At 39.7% G+C, this 24,617-nt stretch overlaps 1 protein-coding gene across 4 annotated transcripts in view; it reads right to left on the bottom strand.

Annotated features, from left to right (window-relative positions):
- Positions 1 to 7,471: 7,471 nt before the first annotated feature.
- Positions 7,472 to 24,617, bottom strand: part of LOC120536192 — a 34,306-nt gene continuing 17,160 nt past the window's right edge. For 2 of the 4 annotated variants that reach the window (XM_039764526.1, XM_039764529.1), the window contains 4 exons: positions 22,251 to 22,349; positions 21,107 to 21,208; positions 17,945 to 18,063; positions 7,472 to 7,884 (listed from right to left, as the gene is read on the bottom strand). In XM_039764526.1, the coding sequence (XP_039620460.1) occupies position 7,884; positions 17,945 to 18,063; positions 21,107 to 21,208; positions 22,251 to 22,349 (321 nt within the window). In that variant the 3' untranslated portion in view covers positions 7,472 to 7,883. Of the gene's footprint in view, positions 7,885 to 17,944; positions 18,064 to 18,511; positions 18,693 to 21,106; positions 21,209 to 22,250; positions 22,350 to 24,617 lie in introns of those variants that run through there. The other 2 variants (XM_039764527.1, XM_039764528.1) reach the window with 2 other exon arrangements.

Here is a 24,617-nt window from a genome sequence, read left to right as displayed (position 1 = left end):
TAAACCGCGGAGGGTCAGAAGTCTGGATTTTGCTTTAATAATAATAATAAAAATACATTTTATTTATATAGTGCCTTTCCCATGCTCAAGGCACTTCACAGAGTTTAAGAGAGAACGGCAGGGTATACAGTATATAGCATTGTACAAACCAAATAAAGAAATAAAGAAGATTAAGACAGTAAATTCAGAGAAAAGCCTAACAGACAACACAATTGATGGTCTCGCACACACACACACGTTACCTGAGCAACTTGACAGAGAGGTAAACTGAGAGAAGGGTAATAAAGTCAAGTAGAGCTAAAAGCCTTCCTGCTCAAATGATTTTTGAGTTGTTCTTTAAAAGAATTCATGGAGTCAGCTGACCTGATTAATTTCGGTAGGTCATTCCAGAGTCTGGGCACTCGCTATACAGCTGAAGGCCCTGCTGTCACCCATGGAGTGTAGATTAGTGTGGGGCACAACAAGATTACCAGAATCAGAGGACCTTGTGGCTTATCCTGATTTTGTGTGTGCACGTATAAACACACTGTTTTATTTGTGTCTTCACATGGTATTGGGTGAGAGGGTTAGAGAGTTGGCCGCTTCCTATCTTGAACCTGTTTTTGAACTGATAGACTTGAGCTATCAAAACACTAACGAGTAGAAGTAGGAGAGGGCACAATATGTGGGCAAACTCTATATGAACTAACAAAGTAACAACAAATGCTAATAATAACAATTTTGTGTGTATTTTTTCCCCAAAAAAGTGTTTATTAAATGGTGGACTGGCCATTCATTCTTCACTTACTCGAAAGACATGCATGGTAAGTAATTACAAAGTCCCTTCTACTTAATTCCTTCTCTTTATCCATTATGCATGAATTACAGATGGGAAGGCCAAAACGACAAAACTATCATATACTCAATAAAGCCACTTAAAAAACTTTTTTTTTTTAACGAACTAGTGACACACGCATTGTGTTATAATAAAATGTAAATTAAAACCAAAAGGATAAGGAGAAGGAGTTCTTCATCAGATAATGGGCTTGTACAATTTGTTTGATACTCAGAAGATGTCTCTGCTCTTCTTTTTCTTTCTGCCATGTCACTTGCTATTGCTAGCATTTTCCTGTAATAAACACACAACCACAGGTAACTTTTCTGAGGTGGACACTACATAAAATGTTTTGAATTTCTAGAACATATCAGGTCTTAAGGTTTTGATTAAGTCCAAGATCAAGGTCCATTCCCAATTAGTTAGCGAGTAATCATGTGATAATTGGACAGTCCTTAACATTTTATATATATTTTAAGTTCAACCAAGGTGTTAGGGCATTTAGAAAAGGACAGCGAAAAAGTGGTTGGAGAGAAAAGAATAGTTAGGGGTCAACAAACAAAAAAAAAAAAAAAAGTCAAATTCAAAATATTTAGTTCTTGGTTTAATATCTTAGTTTGTTTTCAGTACACAAAATTGTTAATGGTAATGGGTAGCAAAGGTGCATAGTGAGTAGTGGCCACAGGAACCTAACCTCAATTATCCACAGAATTAGTACTTCAGTATCTGCTGTTTCTGTTTCTGCAGATAACGAGAACCAACTCTATCTATCTATCTATCTATCTATCTATCTATCTATCTATCTATCTATCTATCTATCTATCTAGCACTGTGAATAGATGTAAACAAGGACATTTCCAGTTGATCCTCTTGAAGAAAAATATTTAATTGACTAACTCATTCTGGCATAAGCTGATAGAAATGGTCCTCTGATTCTGTTTTTGTAAATCAAACAATGGTAATGATCTCAGTTTAAGATTGATGTTTTTCTTATTTTAGGTCAAGTGGTTCCTTGCCATTAGCATCATTAATTGGTTTTGGACAGCTTTTGGATGTGGGAGCATGATAGCAATGAGCGTCATTTCTAACAATTCAGTAAGCTTATTTACATCCTCGGAGTTGTCAACAATGTTAAACAAGTGATGTTATTGTGCCTGTGTTGAGAGATTCACTCTGCAGAAGCCAAAAGTGGTCTTAAACTGGGGGTGCTTTAAAAAACCTTGGACTAAAAAACTAGGGAGATCTACTTTTGCTGTGTCTTTCCATAGAACAGTTGGCTCGAACACTGAAGAAATATTCTCTTGTGGTCTTGAAACATTTATCATGGTTGGATTTTAAAACTGCCGTTGGAATAAAATGCACCCATAACCTATTTGCAGTCATATTCCATGGTCTTAATTTGTAATGGGGAGTGAAATGAAATTCAGAGGGTGTTGATTATAACTCAAGAGCTGCCTGACCTCTTCCTTAACTAGGCACTCTGGCCTCCATTTCCTCATGCTGTCACAAAGACACGACAATTATTTCTTTTATGAACATAGTTTAGTAAATTTGATATCATTATACTTTACTTTAATTTGGTATTTGGTACATAATAATAATAATAATAATAATAATAATAATAATAATAATAATAATAATAATAATAATAATTTCACCTTTGGAGGTCAGAGCTCAGGGTCAACCATTGTACAGTGTCCCTGGAGCAATTTTCAGGTTAAGGGCTTTGCTTAAGGGCTCAACAGAGTAGGATCTGTTGTGGCAGTAACAATATTTAAACGGGCAACTTTCCAGATCGCAGTGCAGATCCTTAGCCTCAGAGCCACCACTACATGATTCTTGTTTTAAAAAAACGTCTTTAGAAATTTCCTTAGAATGTGTTAGTTCATCTATAAAGGATTTCCTAAATGTTTCTGGTGTTTGTATGCTTTTCATTACCTATAGATTGCCAAATCAGAGATACACAGTATATCCTGGCAGCATTGGGTATAAAGCAGGAGCCAAGCTTGTATGGGGAGCCAATCCCTTCACAGCGTCTATATATCTACACTAGCCAACCCGCAGCGTACCATACATAATCAGGCCGGTTTTTTAATAATTTTTAAGCACAGGGAGAAAATTTAACATTTGCAAAATCGGTAATGTAATAAATCAGCAAGAAAAGCAACATTGTAACAATGCACGGAACGAACCAACACACAATCGTCCGTGCGGCGTAGCGAGGTGGGAGGGGGGTGTGTACAAAGTGCAGGAGCATAAGAAGACGCATGTTTGTGGCGGATGCGAATTGCTGTATATAGCGTGTACAACACTTTGCTATACTGCACGCGGTCATGCATCGTAACCGAAAACTCGTTTTTTAAAGACTGCTCACTTCATTGTGTTTTAACCTCAGTTGTAAAGGAATGTTTTAATGATCCCATGGGATACCCCTCGCAAACAGTTTTACACACTGCATATGGCGATTCAATGCCACGAGAAACATGCCTCTATTAACAGTCAACGTGTGGGAGGGGGGTGTGTACAAAGGGTAGGGACGAAAACAGTGGGAGCGTATGAGTCGCACTTAGTGGCAATTCCACGGTTTGCAGCCCGAATGGGGTTCAACGGCTTACCCACGCCTAGACACACGCTCAATGTCGTGCATAACTATTTATTGAATGCTAAACACTTCTGGAAAGACACGGTTGTCTAAAACAGGTTAGTGTGTGAATACAACAGTAAGTGAATGAAAAGATGGAACTCTGGTGAGAGCAAAATACAACACAATAGTGAACCCGCAGCATAACAAACGCCGCATAATTATTTATTGATGGTTGAACACTTCTGGAAAGACACAGGGACACCCCTCGCAAACTGTTCTACACGCCGCATACAGCAATTCACATCTGCGACAAACAAACTGTTTTACACACTGCATACAGCGAATCACATCCGCCACACGATTTTTCCTAGATGGTCCTGTCGTGTCCAACCTCGCACTCGAAGCATACACACTGCCTGCTCATGTGCCCGGTCGCAAGCTGCCTCCAGCCACGTTCTCGAAGCATACACACCGCCTCGTCATGTGTCCGCTCTCAAGAGAAACTCACGGAGAGCCGCCCACCAGCTGCCTGTGTGTGTGCCTCTATCTGTCTCTGGCGCGGCTTTCTCTTGCGCTGCCTCTGTGTGAACCGGTCAGGCACAGAGAAGGTCATCTGCTGACAGAGCGTCTCGACTGTTGAAGGGCCTGCATTGGTGAAGCAGGTGAGACGGTAATGAAACAGAGGCACTGGGCATATTGGTTTTTAAAGACTGATTCCTTCATTGTGCTTTAACCTCAGTTTTAAAGGATTGTTTTAAGGATCCCATGGGATACCCCTCGCAAACCGTTTCACATGCTGCATATGGCGATTCACCTCCGAGAAACATGCCTCTATGAACAGTCAACGTAGCTCGGAGGTACATGACATTAACCTGACCTGCACTGCATGTGGCCTCTACGACAGACAAACATAAATGACGCCATTTTTTCTGTGTCGTCGCGTCCGAGTTGGTGGGTGTGGCCCTGCGAGTTGTCGTCGTATCCAATGGTCTTGGAGTTGGTGGGCGTGGCTCCTTCCTGTGTGCGCCATAGGTGTCTCACTTGTCGGCGGCTTAGTGAATCCACGCCCCTTCCGGCGTGCTTTTCATGGTTATCTTCCCTTAGTGAATTATATATATAGATGGGGTCAAATTAAGACTATTTGATGAAAATCATAGTATCTGGAGGAAAATCCACTCACAAACATGCAGAACATGTAAACTCCACACAGATGGAGATGACGCCAGGAACTGAACTAAGTCTTAAAGAGCTATGAGGAAGCAGCATTGATATTCTATGCAGTAAATCCTTGCTATCTACAGAGTCCATTTATGTGCATTTGCTTATCCTCTACTATAGAAGTTCATCCCATTTGGCAACACCTGTAATTTACTGGAGTGTATTTGTGGCCATGTGCAGTAGAAAAAACATTAGAGCAGTCTATTACACAGCACATGCGCTACAATGAATGGATCAATGTGTATCTAGAGGCATGGGTAAGACTTTGAACCCCATTCATATGATGAAGACCTGGAGTTATACATTTCCCCCCATGAATCAGAAGTTTCCAGAAAGAGTGAGTCCTAAGCTCGCACTTATTAAGTCCATGCCCTTTGTATACACCTGTTGTCGCTACTACTGATTTGATGGTTTAGTGAGGTTCTCAGATCAGTCCTGCTGCAGACACTTGCAGCCTCTCCAGGAGCACCTAGAAGATGATCAGACTTGACTACAGGGGAAGGTTTCCTTAGGCTAACCTGCAGAATGATCATTACAGAGTCTGGAGGGGCAAGAACAAATGGCCGCATACCTGCCCGACCTTGTCTTCACCTACAGGTCTTAACCCCATTTTTCCTACAGGATCAATGCTTCCATTTCTGCTGGGCACAGATTATGAGAATTAACTGTGTATTGTTTGTAGACTTAGTTTGTGACATAACATAACTGCTTTGTGGTAAAGTTCAACTTTGAAAGGCTCAATGATTAACTTTATTTGTTCTTCTTTGCTCTGTTCTCAGTTTGACAGGCCAATCTTGGTTTTATCTGCTGTTTTCCATGGCCTGGAGCTCATCAATTGCTCTGTATCTGCTTGTACTGCTGGCAGGGCAGTTTGCATCAATGACTTCAATGTCATGGTAGATAAGTTTTATATTTACATTCTTTTAGCACAGATTGCAAATTACATTTTTGCTTACCTTGTGTAACTGAGTTCTCTTCACTCTGGTTATTCTCTTGTCACAAGTTGTCCTGATTAGACTCAGATCTGCAACACATGACGTGTAGAAACAAACCATCTTAGCCATACGACTAAAGAGATCTTCTTAGTTCAAAAGATAAACTGGTTCTCTGACTGGGAGGGAGTCTCTCTTTTGCAATGGGCCCATTCCATTTTAGACCTGCTGCAACCATACAACATCTTGCAATGTATAAGTAACTGCCAAAATAACAGAAATCCCTATGAAAGTTGCCTTAATGAGGAGTACGGTCAGTACAAGCCACCAGCAGGTTTTAATGTGCCTTATTTTATAGGGTCTGGAACGGCAGCAGAGAGATGTTGCTCCGTTATTCCATAAGAAATGCCATCTGGTATTTTAACCAAAGACTTCTCCATTATCTGGCCCGTTACATTTGTGGATGTCAAGAACCAGCCCTGGACACGGCACCAGTGTATCTCTGCTACACATTCACCCTCACTCACTTGTTTGGGCCCAAAACAGAGTATCCAGTTAGCTAAACTTGCACATTTTTGGGGTGTGGGAGGTTGGGTTTCTAATTAGGTGTTTGGTAATAATTTATATCTTTCCATAATGTTTCATTAGTCTGTTATACTCAGATAGTGAAAGCAGATTCGCAGATTTGAAGGATGCATTTTTGAGAAACACTGTTGAAATTAAGCTTGAAACGTAATGGTTTCATAAAGGGGGGAAAAAACTAAGCTATGAATATCTGATCCCCCACAATTCCATCCATCCATCCATCCATTTACTTCTAAAATAAAACATTAGGAGAGGAAAACACTGAATTAACATATCTTTATGTTCAGGTAAGCCTTAAGTAAAAATAATTTAAGGCTCATTCTTGTCTTCCAGCCTTTGGTTTACTTGGAATATCCTTCATCGTCGGCACTGAGGAGACAGCGCACAGAGAGACTAATGTGAAACAGAAGACACCAACAAGAGAAGGCCATTTTGCAGAGCTTCTTGGCACCATATTGCTTCCCTCTTCCTGCTTGCAATTAACTTGAAAAGGAGCTGGAATATATTTTTGGAGCTCCATTTAATGCTGTATCAAGTTTGACAAACTTAGTGTATGTGTCATATTTATTCATTCTCTTCATTAAAGAAAAACTTCACCCAAAATTAATGTTTTCTTTCATATCTAACATACCCCATGTAGCTTGTTGTGGTGGCTAAAGAAACTTTTTACTTTCTCATATATGATTCGTATTTCTTGTATTGTAATTGTCCAAAAATTCGATGTCGGGATCTCGATGTTTTAGACCTCCCTGACTTTCTCATATACTGTACGAAGTATAGAGAAAGTATTGTAATCATCCAAAAATTCAATTACGAGATTTTGATGAATCTTGCCGTTTTAGACCTCCCTGACTTTCTCATATCCAAAAAATGTTATTTTTCCGGACTCAGGGAGGTCTAAAATGTCGAGATTCGTCAAAATCAGGACATCGAATTTTTGGATAATTACAATACTTTCCCTATACTTCATATATGAGAAATTTAAAATATATATATAAAAAAAGAGAATATTTTCGAAAAACAAGAGTTGACATTTCCACGTACACAGCTGCCTGCCATATTTAGAAGTATAAGAAACAACATGCGCAGGCGTTTGCTGCTGCGTCATGGCCTACCCAAGCCCAGCCAGCTCTCAGTTTCACTGTATCGGGCCTCGTGTTCACTTTTGCACTACCGTCTTTATGCATTTATAACAAGTCCTGAGCATCCCCAGTTTTTGCACATTTGTGGGGGGTCCTGAAACCAAATCCCCACGCATAAAACGGGCTTACCTGTAATTTTAATTGCATTACACAAAACAGGTAAACACAGAAGTGTGAATGATACTTTAAGGAGCTTTATTCCTTGTTTATTATCAGCAAAAACACCTTTAAACCACGACAAAAATGTATACCATGACTTTCACGTTTCACAATTATGAAATTGCAAGTGGTGCAGATTATAGTTAGAGTTTCACCAAACTGTATGTGAACTGAAACTTCCCTGTTTTTACTCATCACTAGTTATGAACCTATATCCTGCACTCTGACATCATGCTCCCTAATTTCACCCTTGGCACCCTCCTGAACCTTTGGACGAGCTGTTACTGTACATTCATAATTCAGCACATTTTTACAAAGTGTCCTTCTTAGCAGGAAAAATAAAATAAAATTGGAGCACAGTGGAGATTGGAAAGACAAAAGCAAGACAGCTGAAAAGCAGGATTACAGAACAATATCTCAGGCTCCAAGTGGTCGCTCCAAGATTGCAATCTGTAATACAAAATAAGAATAAAAATGCATTGATTTCACAGGCATGTAAGTCACAAGTTCCTTCATTTATTATAAAGAAGCCAGGTTAAAGTTAAAAATGTTTATATTTTTCTTTTATTGATCAAATCACAAAGAAACCAGCACTTCTTTTCGCTAAACAAGCTAATTTCCTTAAAATAAAATTTATCTAGGTGAAGACTGAATTATCCTGATACCTTAACTCTGGCCATTTCAAATTCTTTTGAATGTATAAAAATTACTAAGTGTCTAAAATTAGAATCCTGGCAATTCATTTCTGAAGCACAATATCTAGTCTGGAGAATCCTAATTCCTAATGACTGATATTGATGAGGAAGAATCGAATATTGGGGGCGGCAGTAACAGTTGTAGCGCTGCTGCCTGGCAGTTAGGAGACTCAGGTTCGCTTCCCGGGTCCTCCCTGCGTGGAGTTTGCATGTTCTCCCCGTGTCTGTGTGGGTTTCCTCCGGGTGCTCTGGTTTCCTTCCACAGTCCAAAGACATGCAGGTTAAGTGCATTGATGATTCTAAATTGGCCTTGGTGTGTGGGTGTGTTTGTGTGTGTCCTGTGGTGGGTTAGCACCCTGCCCAGGATTGGCTCCTGCCTTGTGCCCTGTGTTGGCTGAGATTGGCTCCAGCACACCCCTGTGACCCTGTGTTCGGATTCAGCGGGTTCGTAAATGGATGGATGGATGGATGGAACAGAATATTGCTAAAATCTCAAACTGCTCCAGTTAATTTTAATATCACCTCATTAAGTGATGTAATGGCATGGGACAAGTTTGGTAGCATACACTGGATCTCTTCGTACCACTGGAGTACTTTTTTTAATGCTCAAGGATATCGACTAATCATTACAGATAAGGTACCTCCTCTCATGGAGTTAGCTGAACTTCTTCAGCAAGTTACCATTCCATAACAATACAGCAGCGGTTCTCAAACTTTCGTATTTCGGCCCCATTTTCTACCTGGAATAATTCTGCGCCACCGGCATAATATAAGATAGATGAGAATAACCCATGATACAACTAACAAAGGTATGATACTCGTGCGGTGTCGCGGTATCCTATCATTTTTACTTCCATAAGATTTGCATGTGTTTGGCTAACTGCGATGAAATATTTGCAATTTTTTTTTTTTTTAAAGTGCTTTACTAACTGTTAAAATGCCTTGTGTGGTTTCTGGTAGTAATTGTAATCCCAAAAACAAAGAATAAATTATTTATTCTTATTTCATTTTTTTTATGTAAAGAAACGATTAAATATATTTTAATTTTTAAAAATCTCGTAAACGAGGACACTGATGGAAGTCAATACGAACGTATTTTTGTCTGACAAATATTATACCGCTGTTAGTTGCATCATGAGAATAACCCAATGATGTAATGTAAATGTAATGTAAATGATTTAACTCAATTTGGCAATATTGGCTACGCTGCCAATGTGGTGCAGTTGAGCCGCATTATCACCTGATCTACTGTTACCCGAATGTTCGCGACAGGTACCGATATGACTCGAACTTTCTGGATTGAAAATACGTGACTATAAAAGCAGTAGCAGCGGCGCTGCTAGTCATAGAAACAAACTTCAAATAGTAAAGGAGCTCAGAATTTCTCTCGAATATCAAACCAAACCTGGACAGGCTGTGTACTTTAAAGTAGACACATATTAGTCATTAGATCTATGCTTTAGAAATGTTTTAATCTATACTAATAAAAGGCAAAGCCTTCACTCACTCACTCACTTACTCACTCACTCACTCACTCACTCTGTAGGTAGAAGGCTGAAATTTGGCAGGCTCATTCCTTACAGCTTACTTACAAAAGTTAAGCAGGTTTCATTTCTAAATTCTACGCCTAATGGTCATAACTGGAAGGTATTTTTCTCCATTAACTGTAATGGAGTTGAGCTGGAAAGACGTCGGGGGGGAGTTTCGTGTGACATCATCACGCCTCCCACGTAATCACGTGAACTGACTGTCAACGCAGTACGTAGAAAACCAGGAAGACCTCCAAAAAGCGCTTAAGAAAACATGCATTATATAATTGAGAAGGCAGCGAAACAATAAGAAGCGAGCGAGTGACATATACTACCATATTCATGAGTGCTGCTACCTCGGAAAGAAAGCAAGGTGTAAACCTAAACTTTAAATTTAGTTCATAGACAGGCTACCGCTGGAGTTTCACATGCCCACAGGTAATGCGGGATACAAGTTTAATGAGAGGACGAGGATATAAACGAGTTTTGATCACTTTGTAACTAAGTTAAAATTGTAGGTGAAGGGGTGTGCTTATGCAAATTCGAGACTGTGTTTGTGGGGATTGACAGTTAAAGGCGGGTGGGGAGTCACGTCATCATCTCCCTCCCATTTACCTCATTTCGCTCTGAGCTGAGCTCACGGCTAACGCCGTCTTCCAAGCAACCGTCACACTGCCACCAAATACTCACAGAAAAATCCACAAGTTAATACACACGCTGTCTCTAGAGTTTCTACACACTGAATCCTCCAGGTTACATTGACAATCGTATTACGTTATTTTTAAAATCTTTCCTTTTCTTAGCACAAGCACAGCCGAGAAGCTTCGATGCATGTGCTCCATAACGCGTTAAAAATAATGCATTTAATCACACTTTGCATTACAAGCAAAGGGAGCTTTTGTCAATGCATGATTTCCTGGTACACCGATTACATTGATCAGCGCATCCCGATTCATTTTACCCTCGCACCACCTTAGTTTGAGAAGAAGTATGAAAAATATGAGGTTAACACAGAAAAACAGATCACCAATTCAAGCTTTATGAATAATCGATTCGCCATCAATAATTGTTTTGGTAAAGCCATCCTCCTTCCATTTTATAATTTTTCTGCCACTAGCCATGATTAAATGAACGGTAAATAAAGTAAGAGCAAAGCGAGGGTGACTTATTTAGGCAGGCATATATATGACAGCAACACTCATGACAATGTCAATCATGTTACGTTATTATTAAAATGTTTCCTTTTCTTTTCATTACTTCTTTAACACACTACTTCTCCGCTGCGGTAGCGGGTATTTTGCTATATATATAATATATGAATGACCTCCAAAGAGCGCTGAGACTTTTGATATCATGAGCGTGTGTACAAAACTGGGGTCTCCTGCCCAGCAAAAGTCGAGCAGCCAGCGCGTGCATAGCTGTGCCGGCCTTTGAGGCGCTGACTGCGCTTCTGCCTTAAGTCAAAGTGAGCACTTTTAATTTTTTTTTTTCATCCTCCCCCTCCGCTATAGCCCAGACAAGTGCAAACACGGGACCCCTTTTCTACACCACGGCAAAATAATATTAAGGCGATTCACACTTTCTTTTGCACGTATACGATTATGAGGTCCTCAGCTCGGATTATGAAGACACGCACAGGAGTGGAGGACTGACAGTGCCATCACAGCCGATTAATGGCGGGGCGTCTCACCAGTCTACACAAGACCCACGCGACTGTCCCAAAAGGCGATCATAACGTCAGCGAACACATCTCTCTATACTATATAAAAGAAAAAGGCAACTTTCCTTTCTTTACACCTTTTTCCTTTTATCCCAAACCAAAGCCTTTCTCTCTTAACACTGCAGAGGACACAAAACTAATTTTCTTTAAATGCCGGTAAGGCACATTACCAGAGGCACAAATTTGAGCGTTCAAATAGAAAATGTAATTTCTATACCACAGCCGTCGTGTAGCGCCTTTCAAAAGGGATCTACTACCGAGAGATGATCCATATACATTTTAGCTGCTGTTAGTTACTTACCTGTTGTGTTACACAGTCTTTAAAATGTAGTTTACCTGAAACCACTCCAGTAGTGCTCAATGTACCTGTACTTCTTAAAACGTTAATGTTTTACTGTTTAATAACTTATAGACTATATTTTATTATTTTTCCCTTGCACTCAGTGACCAAAGCTATACACACATATAGACACATACAAACATACACACAAGTATATGTATGTGTATATATATATATATATATATATATATATATATATATATATATATATATATATATATATATATATATATATATATATATATATATATATATATATATATATATATATATATATATATATATATATATATATATATATATATATATATACACACACATACATACATACATACACACATATATATAATTTGTGTGTGTGTATGTATGTATGTGTATATATGATGTAGATAGGTATGTATATATATGTGTGTATATGTAGATATCTATTCTCCGCTGCGAAGCGCGGGTATTCTGCTAGTTTTATTATAATGCATTTGTTATGATTAGGCCTATATGCTTGCAAATTTAAATTTGAAATAAAAATGTAAAAAATGAATTTTAATGTCTTGTTCATTTATTCAACGCCCCCCTTGTACAGCTTCAGCACCCCCCTAGGGGGGTGCGTCCCACAGTTTGAGAACCGCTGCAATACAGTACAATACAATTGATTTTTATATAGCTGAAAATCACACAAGAAGTGCAGCAATGGGCTTTAACATGCCCTGCCTTTTGACAGACCCCCCCAGCCTTGACAAGGAAACACTCCCAAATAAAAATAAAACCTAATAGGAAAGAAATGGAAGAAACCTTGGGAAATGCAGTTCAAGAAAAGACTCCTTCCCAGGTAGATTGGGGGTGCAGTGGGTGTCAAAAAGAAGGGGTTCAAAACAATACAATAAACAGAACAGAAGTAATCCTCGATACACTATAAAAATGCAATAAAAATATTACAAGTACAGAGCAGAATTTAACAGTAGATAATATCAAATAATAGGATTTGAATTTGTTAAGAGTTCTGGAGACCTCAGCCATCAAGCTACCTCCCCCTATTGGCCATTCCACAGCTGGCACAGCTCTAGGCCAGCCAATACGATGAAAGGATTCCTCTACCTGACGATTCCTGCAATTCTCCATCAGAGATGACTTTACCTTAGGCAAATGGAGTTTGATACAGCCCTGTTGGGTTCCATGGGTACCGCCAGGGGGTGCTGCAGCTGTTGCTGAGCCCTTGGATGTAGGTCAATGAGCACCTGGAACACTTCCTGGTGCCTTATAAAAGGAGCCAGCAGCCAGTACTCCGGGAGCCAGAGTCGGGAGGGAGAAGACGAAGCTTGCCAGGAGGAGTGGAGGAAACACAGAAAGAGAAAGAGAGAGAAAGAAGAACAAGAGTTTTGTGTAGTGCTGTGAACTGTGCTGTACTTTGTGGGAAACGGGGGAAGGCGCTGATGCTAACGTTATCAATTTCTTCTTTCCCCACAGTGACAAGAATCTGTCCGGTGAAGGCATATGACCTCACCCCTTCCTGTTAAGCCACCGTAAAACTCCAGGCGTCCTGGAAGGAGGTCATTTACTAGCTTGAGTGACCTACCAGACGGAGCTCCGCTAGCAGCAACTGCATCCCTCTGTTGAATTCCCACACTGGAAAAAATATTGCTCAATTTCAAGGACTTAGACACCATCTCTGCAATATATAAAATTATTTTACAGTCCCTCCCTTTCAAAGATCCAAGAGGACACTGGGAAAAAGATCTCTCAATCAATATATCAGATAATGAGTGGAAGGTAGCAATGCAGAAAATTCACTCGAGCTCCATATGCGCAAAGCATACAATTATTCAACTCAAAATTATATTTTGAGCACATCTGTCTCGACTAAAACTGTCCAGAATGTTTCCAGGGTGAGATCCAACCTGTGAACACCTCACTGGGTCACATGTTTTGGGCCTGAACCAAATTAACATCATTCTGGACAAATATTTTTAAGTGCCTTTCAGACAGCCTTGGTGTCCCAATCCCTCCTAACCCATTAACAGCTGTGTTTGGTGTTCTTCCAGATGGGCTTTAAGTGGAGAAAGACAAACAAACTGTGATGGCCTTCACTACACTTCTGGCACACAGACTTATTTTGCTAAACTGGAAGAATCCTAACTCTCCTCTTTTAAGTCAGTGGGTAACCAATGTTTTATACTATTTGAAATTGGAAAAAATAAAATTCTCAGTTAGAGGATCTATACAGAGCTTTTTGAAAACCTGGCAGTATCTAATCGATTATATTTTAAAATAAGCTCTTAAAGCACAGAGGAAGCAGATTCTCTACTCATTTCTTTCTCTTCTCCATTCATCTCTATTGCCCTATTAAACTCATTAATTTAGGTATGTTTACAAGCTTTAAGTTTTACTCCGTTGGCCATGCTCTCTTTCTCACAGGTGGGGAACGATTTGTTTTCAATCCTATTTTTTGTAAAAATTGATCTATTTGTATGGAATGATTAGGGCGGCACAGTGTAAGGAGAGCTGACCCTGTAGTTAGGATATAGTAGGATGGATGGATGGAATGATTACAATAAAATTAATAAATTAAAAAAAAAAAAATTCCACACTTGGAACGTATGCCAAAGAGCGTTGTTTTCTTTGTTTGTTTTTGTTTGTTCACGGAAAATAAAAGGGATTACCTGCTTGGCACCTCAAAATTTCTTTAGCTCTATGGAAACCTGTTATTTCTTCACCAGGCCACAATATACAGTGCAGAAATTGAACTCAGCCTGGGACAACCAAAAAAATAATTAACCAATGTATGTTTTTTTTTTGCTTCGATTTTTAAATTTTTTTTTTTTTTCAGTTTAATCTGTATAGCCATGTCAGGTATTCTCTTACCTGGATCTCTTTTTTAATGTCATGGTAAATGCGCATAAGGTGCTCGGCCTCCTCAAACTTCATCTGAGCCTTTTCCAGACAAGACATGAAGCACTTTTTGCTTCATAGTATTATAGACAAAGATTCTGAAATCTGAGCCCAAACAGCCCACACTTTCACTTAGCCAACCAATGAACAGTCAAGAGAAATAAAAAAGTTTGCTTTTGCCTTATCCAGTTAGGGTTACAGTATGTGAATTCACTCAAGCCTTCCCTGACGTGGGCTCTCTCTTTGTTCCTCATTGTGATTCCAGATGGAATTTTGTCTGTTCGGTGAAACAGCACTCTGATTCTCTCTAGGTTGTGTTGCAAGAAAGTGTGGGAAGTCAAATCACAGGTACTTGTCTATATGATTAGTGCACTTTGCTTCAGTATAGTTTCTTTTTGCAGTCATCTGCGTACCACCTCTATTGCATCTGCAAATATTTCTCTTGACTGCAACAGATCCTGCTCAGTCCGGAGACCAAATAAAGTTGGGAGCTGAGCTGTTGTTTCAGCTTCTCTAAATGGTGCTTCCGGGCTTCTTTCACATGATGTTTGGAATTCAGCTGCCAACTTTTCTTGTTCAATAGCTTTTACAACTTCTGCACAGCAGACTTACCAGTGACAGGTTTAATGTCATCTTTTTCACCCTTTTCCTTCTTCACCAGTTCATTACTCATGCCACTCCATTTTCTTATCTAGCTTCTTCTTCAGCAAATTATCATCAAGATTCATTTGTAGAACCAATACGTTGCCATGTTTGTGTAATAGGATGGTTGATATTCATCCATCCATTATCCAACCCATTATATCCTAACTACAGGGTCACGGGGGCCTGCTGAAACCAATCCCAGCCAACACAGGGCGCAAAGCAGGAAGAAACCCCGGGCAGGGCGCCAGCCCAATGCAGGGCACACACACACCAACAACACACACTAGGGACAATTTAGGATCACCAATGCACTTAACCTGCATTTTTTTGGACTGTGGAAGGAAACCAGAGCACCCGGAGGAAACCCACGCAGATAGGGGGAGAACATGCAAACTCCACACAAGAAAGTACCCGGAAAGCGAACCCGGGTTTCCTTACTGTGAGGCAGCAGCGCAATCACTGTGCCACCGTGCTACCCCATGGTTGATATTTACAGTAATAAATACACATACCTAAAGGACTATTAGGACCACCATACTAATACGGTGTTTGACCCCCTTTCGCCTTCAGAACTGCCTTAATTCTACGTGGCATTGATTCAACAAGGTGCTGAAAGCATTCTTTAGAAATGTTGGCCCATATTGATAGGATAGCATCTTGCAGTTGATGGAGATTTGTGGGATGCACATTCAGGGCACGAAGCTCCCGTTCCACCACATCCCAAAGATGCTCTATTGGGTTGAGATCTGGAGACTGTGGGGGCCATTTTAGTACAGTGAACTCATTGTCATGTTCAAGAAACCAATTTGAAATGATTCGAGCTTTGTGACATGGTGCATTATCCTGCTGGAAGTAGCCATCAGAGGATGGGTACATGGTGGTCATGAAGGGATGGACATGGTCAGAAACAATGCTCAGGTAGCCCGTGGCATTTAAACGATAGCCAATTGGCACTAATGGGCCTAAAGTGTGCCAAGAAATCATCTCCCACACCATTACACCACCACTACCAGCCTGCACAGTGGTAACAAGGCATGATGGATCCATGTTCTCATTCTGTTTACGCCAAATTCTGACTCTACCATTTGAATGTTTCAACAGAAATCGAGACTCATCAGACCAGGCAACATTTTTCAGCTGTCCAATTTTGGTGAGCTCGTGCAAATTGTAGCCTCTTTTTCCATTTGTAGTGGAGATGAGTGGTACCCGGTGGGGTCTTCTGCTGTTGTAGCCCATCCGCCTCAAGGTTGTGCGTGTTGTGGCTTCACAAATGCTTTGCTGCATACCTCGGTTGTAACGAGTGGTTATTTCAGTCAAAGTTGCTCTTCTATCAGCTTGAATCAGTCGGCCCATTCTCCTCTGACCTCTAGCATCAACAAGGCGTTTACCACAGGACTGCCGATACTGGATGTTTTTCCTTTTCACACCATTCTTTGTAAACCCTAGAAATGGCTGTGCGTGAAAATCCCAGTAACTGAGCAGATTGTGAAATACTCAGACCGGCCCGTCTGGCACCAACAACCATGCCACGCTCAAAATTGCTTAAATCACCTTTCTTTCCCATTCTGACATTCAGTTTGGAGTTCAGGAGATTGTCTTGACCAGGACCACACCCCTAAATGCATTGAAGCAACTGCCATGTGATTGGTTGATTAGATAATTGCATTAATGAGAAATTGAACAGGTGTTCCTAATAATCCTTTAGGTGAGTGTAGATTCAGAGGCCTGAACTTAACTCTCTGTAATGTGATCTAAGCTACTACCCCTACAGAAGAGATATTCTACTGTCACGTTCAGGGGTCCTCAATCACAGTCCTGGAGGGCCGCAGTGGCCACAGGTTGTTGCTCAAACCTAATTGCTTAATAAGAAGCACTTATTGCTCAAGTAACACTTCTGCTTCACTTTAGTTGTCTCGCCCGTTAAGACTTTGAACCCTTATTGCTTATTTTAGTCTTAAACAGCTGTATTCTTGGTTTTATCGCTCCTAATTAGCAATAACATGACAAAGGAAAGCAGCATTTCTCCATTTAGTGTGTTACTGTTTCACACCTGTGTGTATTCATCATGCACTATTGAGATTAATTAAATACTTGGAAGGAAACTGAGGATAAAAAAGTGAATGACTGAGAATTATTCACCCATTTTAGCCTACAAATCATTTGGATGATATCCTTAGAAAGTGGAAGAAAATCTAGAATATGAGAATGACCTGACTTAGCAGAGTTAAAGCACTAACAAGCCATGAAATTAAAATTTTAGGCAACAATTGCTTTCTATTTAAGCAACCGGGTTAGAACAAAAACCTGTAGCCACTGCGGCCCTCCAGGACTGTGACTGAGGAGCCCTGGTCATGTTGGTTTTATCCCTGACAGTAGATAAATTGACAAATGTGTGTAAAAATCTTAAGTGTTTGAGTACAGAATAGGGGTTACTGTTCATGTTCTCATTTTCATCTGAGACCTGATCTGATTTGATTTGTATTTAATCTTCTTAGTTACTGGTTAGCTAAACCAGCTTGAATAGTCATCACTTATTTTCAAATGCCTTATGTACTTAAGTGGTTGCACAATTAGGAACTGAATTGCAAAACAGAAAAACAAAGACTGACGGGGGTAGAATTTCTTTCATCTAATCCAAACACTTCAGCAAAAGTAAATAATAGATAGAGATGTAAACAGAAATCTGTTATTTTCTTACCAGTGTGAGGTGCTGTGTAAGTAACGGGCCTTGACTCGCCGCCATATAAATGGAACCAAGCAACACACTTCCAAGAGAGTAAGACTTAGCAACAACAACATGAAATTGTTAATATTATCCTGTGAAAAAGACACGAGAAGAAATGAGAAATAAAAATGACACTTTCAATGTGCAGAATGAACATATTTCCGTCTATTCATTTATTTTCTGACTCTGCTTAAACTAATTCAGTGTCATAGAAGAGAGGTGAAGCTTATTCTAGCTTCAATGGGTGCAAGGCTTGAACCATCCCTAATGGGCTTTTTCATCCATCCTCGCGATCACTCACACTAGTCAAGCCCCTAGTAAGCATAAAGCGTACTGATTCTAGAGTCACATATTGTGTGAAAGCCAGGGCGCGTACAGCTGCCCTATCCCTGACACAGACAGGCAGGACACAATTTTTTGCCACACAGCACACGGTTTATTTACATAGTCCAGCACACAATGATAACAGAGCACAACACAGTCCCTTTGGCCGCCATTCCTTCCATCTCCACTCCTCCTCAAAAGCTTCATCCTCTTCCTCCCGAATCAGGCTATTGAGTGGTGGTGACTGGCTCCTTTCATAGGGTACTCTGAAACAGTCCAGGTGCCCGACGATTTTTTTCTGGTGTAGGCAGAGGCGGCCTTAGGGGTTTACGGGGCCAGGGTTGACCAACCCCACGCGGGGCCATTTACGTCAATCGCTGTCACCAGTAAGTGTGGACTGTATTAATTTGCAACAAATTTAATAAAAAAATGTTAACATACAGCAGATTTTCTCATTAGAGTATTCAGCAAAATTTTTGCAAGATTACATGCAGACTTTATCAAAATATAACTTGACAAATCTGATCAAACGGGACACCCGGACCTCAAAAGCAGGCCTTCTTTGCCTGGAGCAGTTGCCTCACTTGCCACCACGGGCCCCAGCAGGGTTGAGTTTCCATGTTTGTAATTGCTGTAAGCCATTAAGCCCTCTGTCGGTCCGAATGAGAAACAGTCATGCAAATACTCTCTCGCCTGGTACTTCCATATTCCGGGTAAGGGTTCTGTCCATCCGTCACAATTACAGAAGAAGCAGCAAATTATAAAGAATTATCCAAAGTATTGGAAATGAAGCAAAGTAGTGGAGAGATTATTTTGGAAAACACATTGCTTAGTCCGAAATGTATTGTTGTGTTGTGATTACTGCTGAATATATGTCAAGAAACGTTACTGGGGCTTCTTCATACCTGGGACTGTCTATCTATCTATCTGAAGAGCTTTGCTTAAAAGCCAGATTCCCCCTGGGTACAAGTAAAGTTTATTTCAAAACTCTCATTTTCTCCACTTTCAATTTGTTTTGTTACATTTGATTTGATGTACCCCTGGGGCACTCTGTCCTACTCTTTTTTCCAACTCTATGAATGCACAGGACATCTTCCCCTTCTCTTCAATTGCTCTCTATGATGTCATTGTTCCTTTTCATTTTCTGAGTCCAAGCTGGAGTTTGTCAGTCCGTGTAATTATCTTCAGATTTTTGCTTGACTGTTGTTTCTGATATCTTTATGCTGTGTTCCATTTATTTTATCCCTCATTATGTCTGCCTTTTGCTTGAGAGTAGGTACTATCAAGCTTTCTGGACACTCTTTTAGTATATTTTCTTCGCTCCAGATGTTTTTGTAGGATTTGATGTGGCCCCTCTATTCCCTCCTCTAATGACTGATATTTCTAAGGGTTTGTTGGTCTTTCCTTTTTCACGCTCATTAATGCTAGCTGGATCTCCTCTATTGTAGTTTAAGCTGCTATCTATCTATCTATCTATCTAATCCTGCCTACGATACTAAAATTCGCTCCAACAATGATGGACGGATTAAAAGGCAGAAGTCTACGTGACCATCATCATCATCAAGCCCTTCCGTGAGAATCCTAAATCCAAAGAGGACTGTTTCATTGATGCTAGGTAGAATGTCCAGAGGGGACTGGGCGGTCTCATGGTCTGGAATCCCTACAGATTTTATTTTTTCTCCAGCCGTCTGGAGTTTTTTTGTTTTTTCTGTCCCCCCTGGCATTTGAACCTTACTCTTATTCGATGTTAATTAATGTTGATTTATTTTGTTTTATAATTGTCTTTCATTTTTCTATTCTTTAATATGTAAAGCACTTTGAGCTACTGTTTGTATGAAAATGTGCTATATAAATAAATGTTTTTGTAAAATTAATATCTATCTATCTATCTAATCCTGCCTACTACACTAAAATTAATATCTATCTATCTATCTAATCCTGCCTACTACACTAAAATTAATATCTATCTATCTGAAGGACTTCTGTACAAAGCCAGATTTCCACTTGGGGACAAAAAAGTTTGTCTGTTCATTTATTCCACCTGCCTACTGACTGACTGTTGTATAGGGTGTTTATTGGCACCAGCAGGTCTGTTGATTTAATATAAATGCTTTTTCTATGCTGATGTTCAATTCCAATCACTTGTACAGTATTTGGTTCAACAGAGCTTGCCCTAAATGAATACATACATTGAGGCACAATGCCAGATGTAACGAAAACAGTGCATGCCAAGCAGTGTAGAACGTCTGTAGTACCTGATTGTTATGGTGGTACCAGACATACCGACTCAGTAAAACCCTCAAGTAAAGGATTAGATTTTTCTTTTCAATTATTTTTTGTTCACAGTTAATTTTTGAGTTTGGCTTTATAGTGCCCTGTAGAGACCACAGCTGATTAACTCTAGGTAGTACCTGATTGATATAAAAGTACTGGACATACTGTATTTACTGTACTTGCCTACCCATTAAAACTATCATTTAAGGGGATTCCACACACTGGGCCACTTTAGGGTGTTCAATTTCCCTAAACTACATTACTTTAGGATGTGAGAGAAAAAGTGAAGTACTCAGAGAAAAACTTGTGCAGATATTTGGGATTGGGGGATTTCTGCCAACATCTCGCAAATAGGCTGAGATCCGAACCTTAACAGATTCTATCAAACTTCTTAAATAATATAATAATAACACCCTTTACCCTGCACATTGTTTTAACATACTTTTTAAATTAAAATACTATTACATTTGATTTAATAAATAAGATATTTCACATGGCACAGTAACTTAATAAATGAAACAGATATTGTAAGCTTACCTCATGCGGTTTATTGTCAATATCAGCGTGCCTTGTGACAGCACTCCTTTCATTATCCACTGTACTCTCAGTGCTGTTAGAATAGGCTTCGGTTCCCCTGACCTGGAGAAGACAGTGGTTGAATGAATAAATGGAAAGGAACAGGTTCAAGTTTATTGTCACAGGTACAAAGTACAATAAAGTGCTTATTGCACATGACCCTTTAGACCAGGGGTGTCAAACTCCGGTCCTGGATGGCTGCAGTGGCTGCAGGTTTTCATTCTAACAATCTTCTTAATTAGTGACCAGTTTTTGCTACTAATTAAATTATTTTGCCTTAGTTTTAATTAACTTGACTCAAGCCCCTAATTGTTTCTTTTTCCTTAATTAGCAGCCAAACAATAATGAGACCCAAAAGAAGCTTCCACATGTGTGCCCATCACACAATATCTGGAAATAAAGAAAGGTGAAGGTCTCAGTAAGGCTGATCTCTCGGGTCACCAAAACATCTTGATGATGTTCTTAGTAAAAACAGAAAATCAACAGTTTTGGAAATGTTTGCTGTGGCAGAATGAGAGCAACAACAAGCCATGGAATTAAACAACAGGTTTAATTAACAGCAAGAATCGGCTTCTCATTAAGAGATTGGTTGGAGTGAAATTGGTTGAGTTTGAAATCCCAATTTAGCTGGTCATCTTTTGAAATGAAGTGGAGTTTAAGGTCAGACTCAGCTTGTCATTTGTTGACTCACTTCAAATCTCATTTCTGTTTGGCTGTCATTTAACGAAAAAAATAATAAATTCAGAGGACTAAATCCTTAAAAACAAGGCTATTAAAATGAAGGAAAAAGAAGTTAATTAGCAGTGTAAACTGGTCACTGATTAAGAAAAGGGTTAGAATGAAAACCTGCAGCCACTGCGGCCGTCCATACCCAGAGTTCGACACCTTTGCTTTAGACTAATGAAAGCAGTACAAATTTAACAGACAATCAATACAACATTATACATTAAATAAAAATTAATGTGAAAACGACTTCTGCCATTAGCAACCAAAATACCCAAAGTTACATTTCCAGCGCATCTTGAAACAACAATAAAAGTAAATCCTGCCATTATTCAAACCATTAGAATATGTGGTAGCAAATATCATAAAATGAGGCACTTACCAAAGGGTCAAATTCCAACATCCTAGATAATTGCAATGAATAAACAATTATTCCAATGAAAGCAAACATCAGACTTCCACTGTTCATTATCAAGTTCAGCTGTAGCAATACAAAAAAAAATAAATAAATAACAGCAAAGGATTAATATGACATTATTTTTAAATAACACACACACACTAATTCTCACTCACACATGTTGAAAATCACTTTCTGTCCAATGTTTTTGGGTTTTGTCTTCTTGTTCTCCATGTTAAACTGTAGCATACATTTAAGGTTATAGTAAACCATTTTATTCAACTGAGGAAAAAATCTTTAGGTCTAGTGCATTTAATTAGATGACATACATTTTTGACATAAACATAGCAAAACACCCATTGATTAAATCAGACACAATGGTAGGTTTGTCTTTTTCGATCATATTGCACATTTAGGAATCATCACCAGTTCACCAGATATGCTGGCACATATGCCCCTCATTCTTTGTGCGTTTTTCCCTTTCTAGCCCTCGTGTGCCTGCCAGATGACATTACACCAGAGAATGAACACCAGACATTTTGTCATTTTATATATATACTAGCCGTGTAAGCCCATGCTGTAAAAAGCCCGGGGTCCTAGAAACTATTGAAATTGTCAAAAAAAAAAAAAAAAACTGAAATGTAGAGATGTCAGGTAATTAAAAGGAACTACGTCTCTCTTCTAGAATGACTGGTTTTGCCAACGTGCTCGCATTGTGCATTAGCGGCGGGAGGAAAAGTAAAAGGGATACCGTTTTGCCAGTGTTAGCAGCTAAGCGACTTTGTCTCTCCTCTGAGGTTTTGTTTTGCAGATGCGCTCGCCTTGCTTCTGTTATTAGCAGCTAAGCGAGTTTCTGCTTCCTCGGAGGTGGAGCGCTTACCCCGACTCCACCTCTCACTTCCGGGCCGGACAGACACACACTTCCATGTATATACGTTTATATATTCTAGCTGTGTAAGCCCGTTCTGTAAAAAGCCCGGGCTCCTAGAAACCACTGAAGTCGTCAGAAACAAAACTGAAATGCACAATTGGTGGTTTTGCTTTGCAGATGTGCTCACCTCCCTTGCATATCAGTCTTTCAGCTTCAAGCTGTAGCCTTATACTTCTTTCTTCCTATTTCCGACGCCTTGCCGGCTCTTTGAGTTTCATGCTGTAGCCTCGGACTTCTGGGCCGAATAGACAGACAGACACACTTCCACACATAGACGTTTATATATAAAGCAGAGGTCTAAACTTTCTTTCTTTGTTTCTTCAGAAAGACAGAGACACTGCCACCATAAGACCACCTGGATGACTCGAAGAGCTACAACACTTCCGGGTTCCTTTCTTCCTTCTGCTCCCACATCGATGACGTCAAACTACCACAATCCATCACGATTTACCCAGCATCCCACATTCTAATTTCCTCCCCTATATACTGTCTGTCTTCCCAACCTTCAATGTCTTTTGTGTTTTATGGGAAAAAGATTGACCCAATTGTCTTTGCAGTATATGGGGCTACCACCCGAAACCTTTATGAGTGTGTCTGTCTTGTTTTTCAGTACATTCCACAATATGTACACAGTATTATATATATATATATATATATATATATATATATATAAAATACTAGCAAAATACCCGCGCTTTGCAGCGGCAAAGTACTGCCTTAAAATTTTTATTAAGAAGAAAATTAAACCTGTTTAAACTGAGGGAAAATTTACCAATAATTATTTGTTAAGGATCTCTTTGTATACCACATTGTGAGTTCGCCCTCCGTTGTAATATGACCAAGCTGTGTGCTGAGCTTACTCTTAAGCATGCAACGTACAGTTGGCCATGTGAACAGTAATCTTGTTTCAAATCTCACAGCTTGGATTGCTGCTGTCATAATCGGTTTGAGTTTCATGGTTTGTTTCAATTACGACAGTATTTGTAGGACTTGTGTTGAAGTGACATTCGGCATCTGTCAAGTGCTGTAAGTATACAACCGGTTTCATCGATAACTTCATATCCAGCTTTTGAGAGTTTAAACCTTTATGAACATCAAAGTGTCCACTACTGAAATCGTCACCTGTCAATCTAAGATGTTTAAGAGGCGTTGGTGTTGTCGAAAGGTGTAAAATATTTGGCCATTTCGGTACACTAGAAAGCGACAACTGAACAATTCAGCGGCAGCCATCAACTCACATGCAGAACCATAGGTGAAGGGCTTAAGCATTTCACTCTTCTAGTGCTCCTGTGTAGTATAATTATCCCCTGTACCGTCATCAGTCCACACCTTGAACCTGTCCCAGTCATTCAATACATAAGACACAATGTTCCTCCAGATATCAAGAGTGAGCCTGATATGGCCGTGCAATATGTAACACA

This window comes from Polypterus senegalus, chromosome 10 (genome assembly GCF_016835505.1).
Source record: "Polypterus senegalus isolate Bchr_013 chromosome 10, ASM1683550v1, whole genome shotgun sequence".
Lineage (NCBI taxonomy): Eukaryota > Metazoa > Chordata > Cladistia > Polypteriformes > Polypteridae > Polypterus > Polypterus senegalus.
This window is presented reverse-complemented; position numbering and strand designations above follow the sequence as displayed.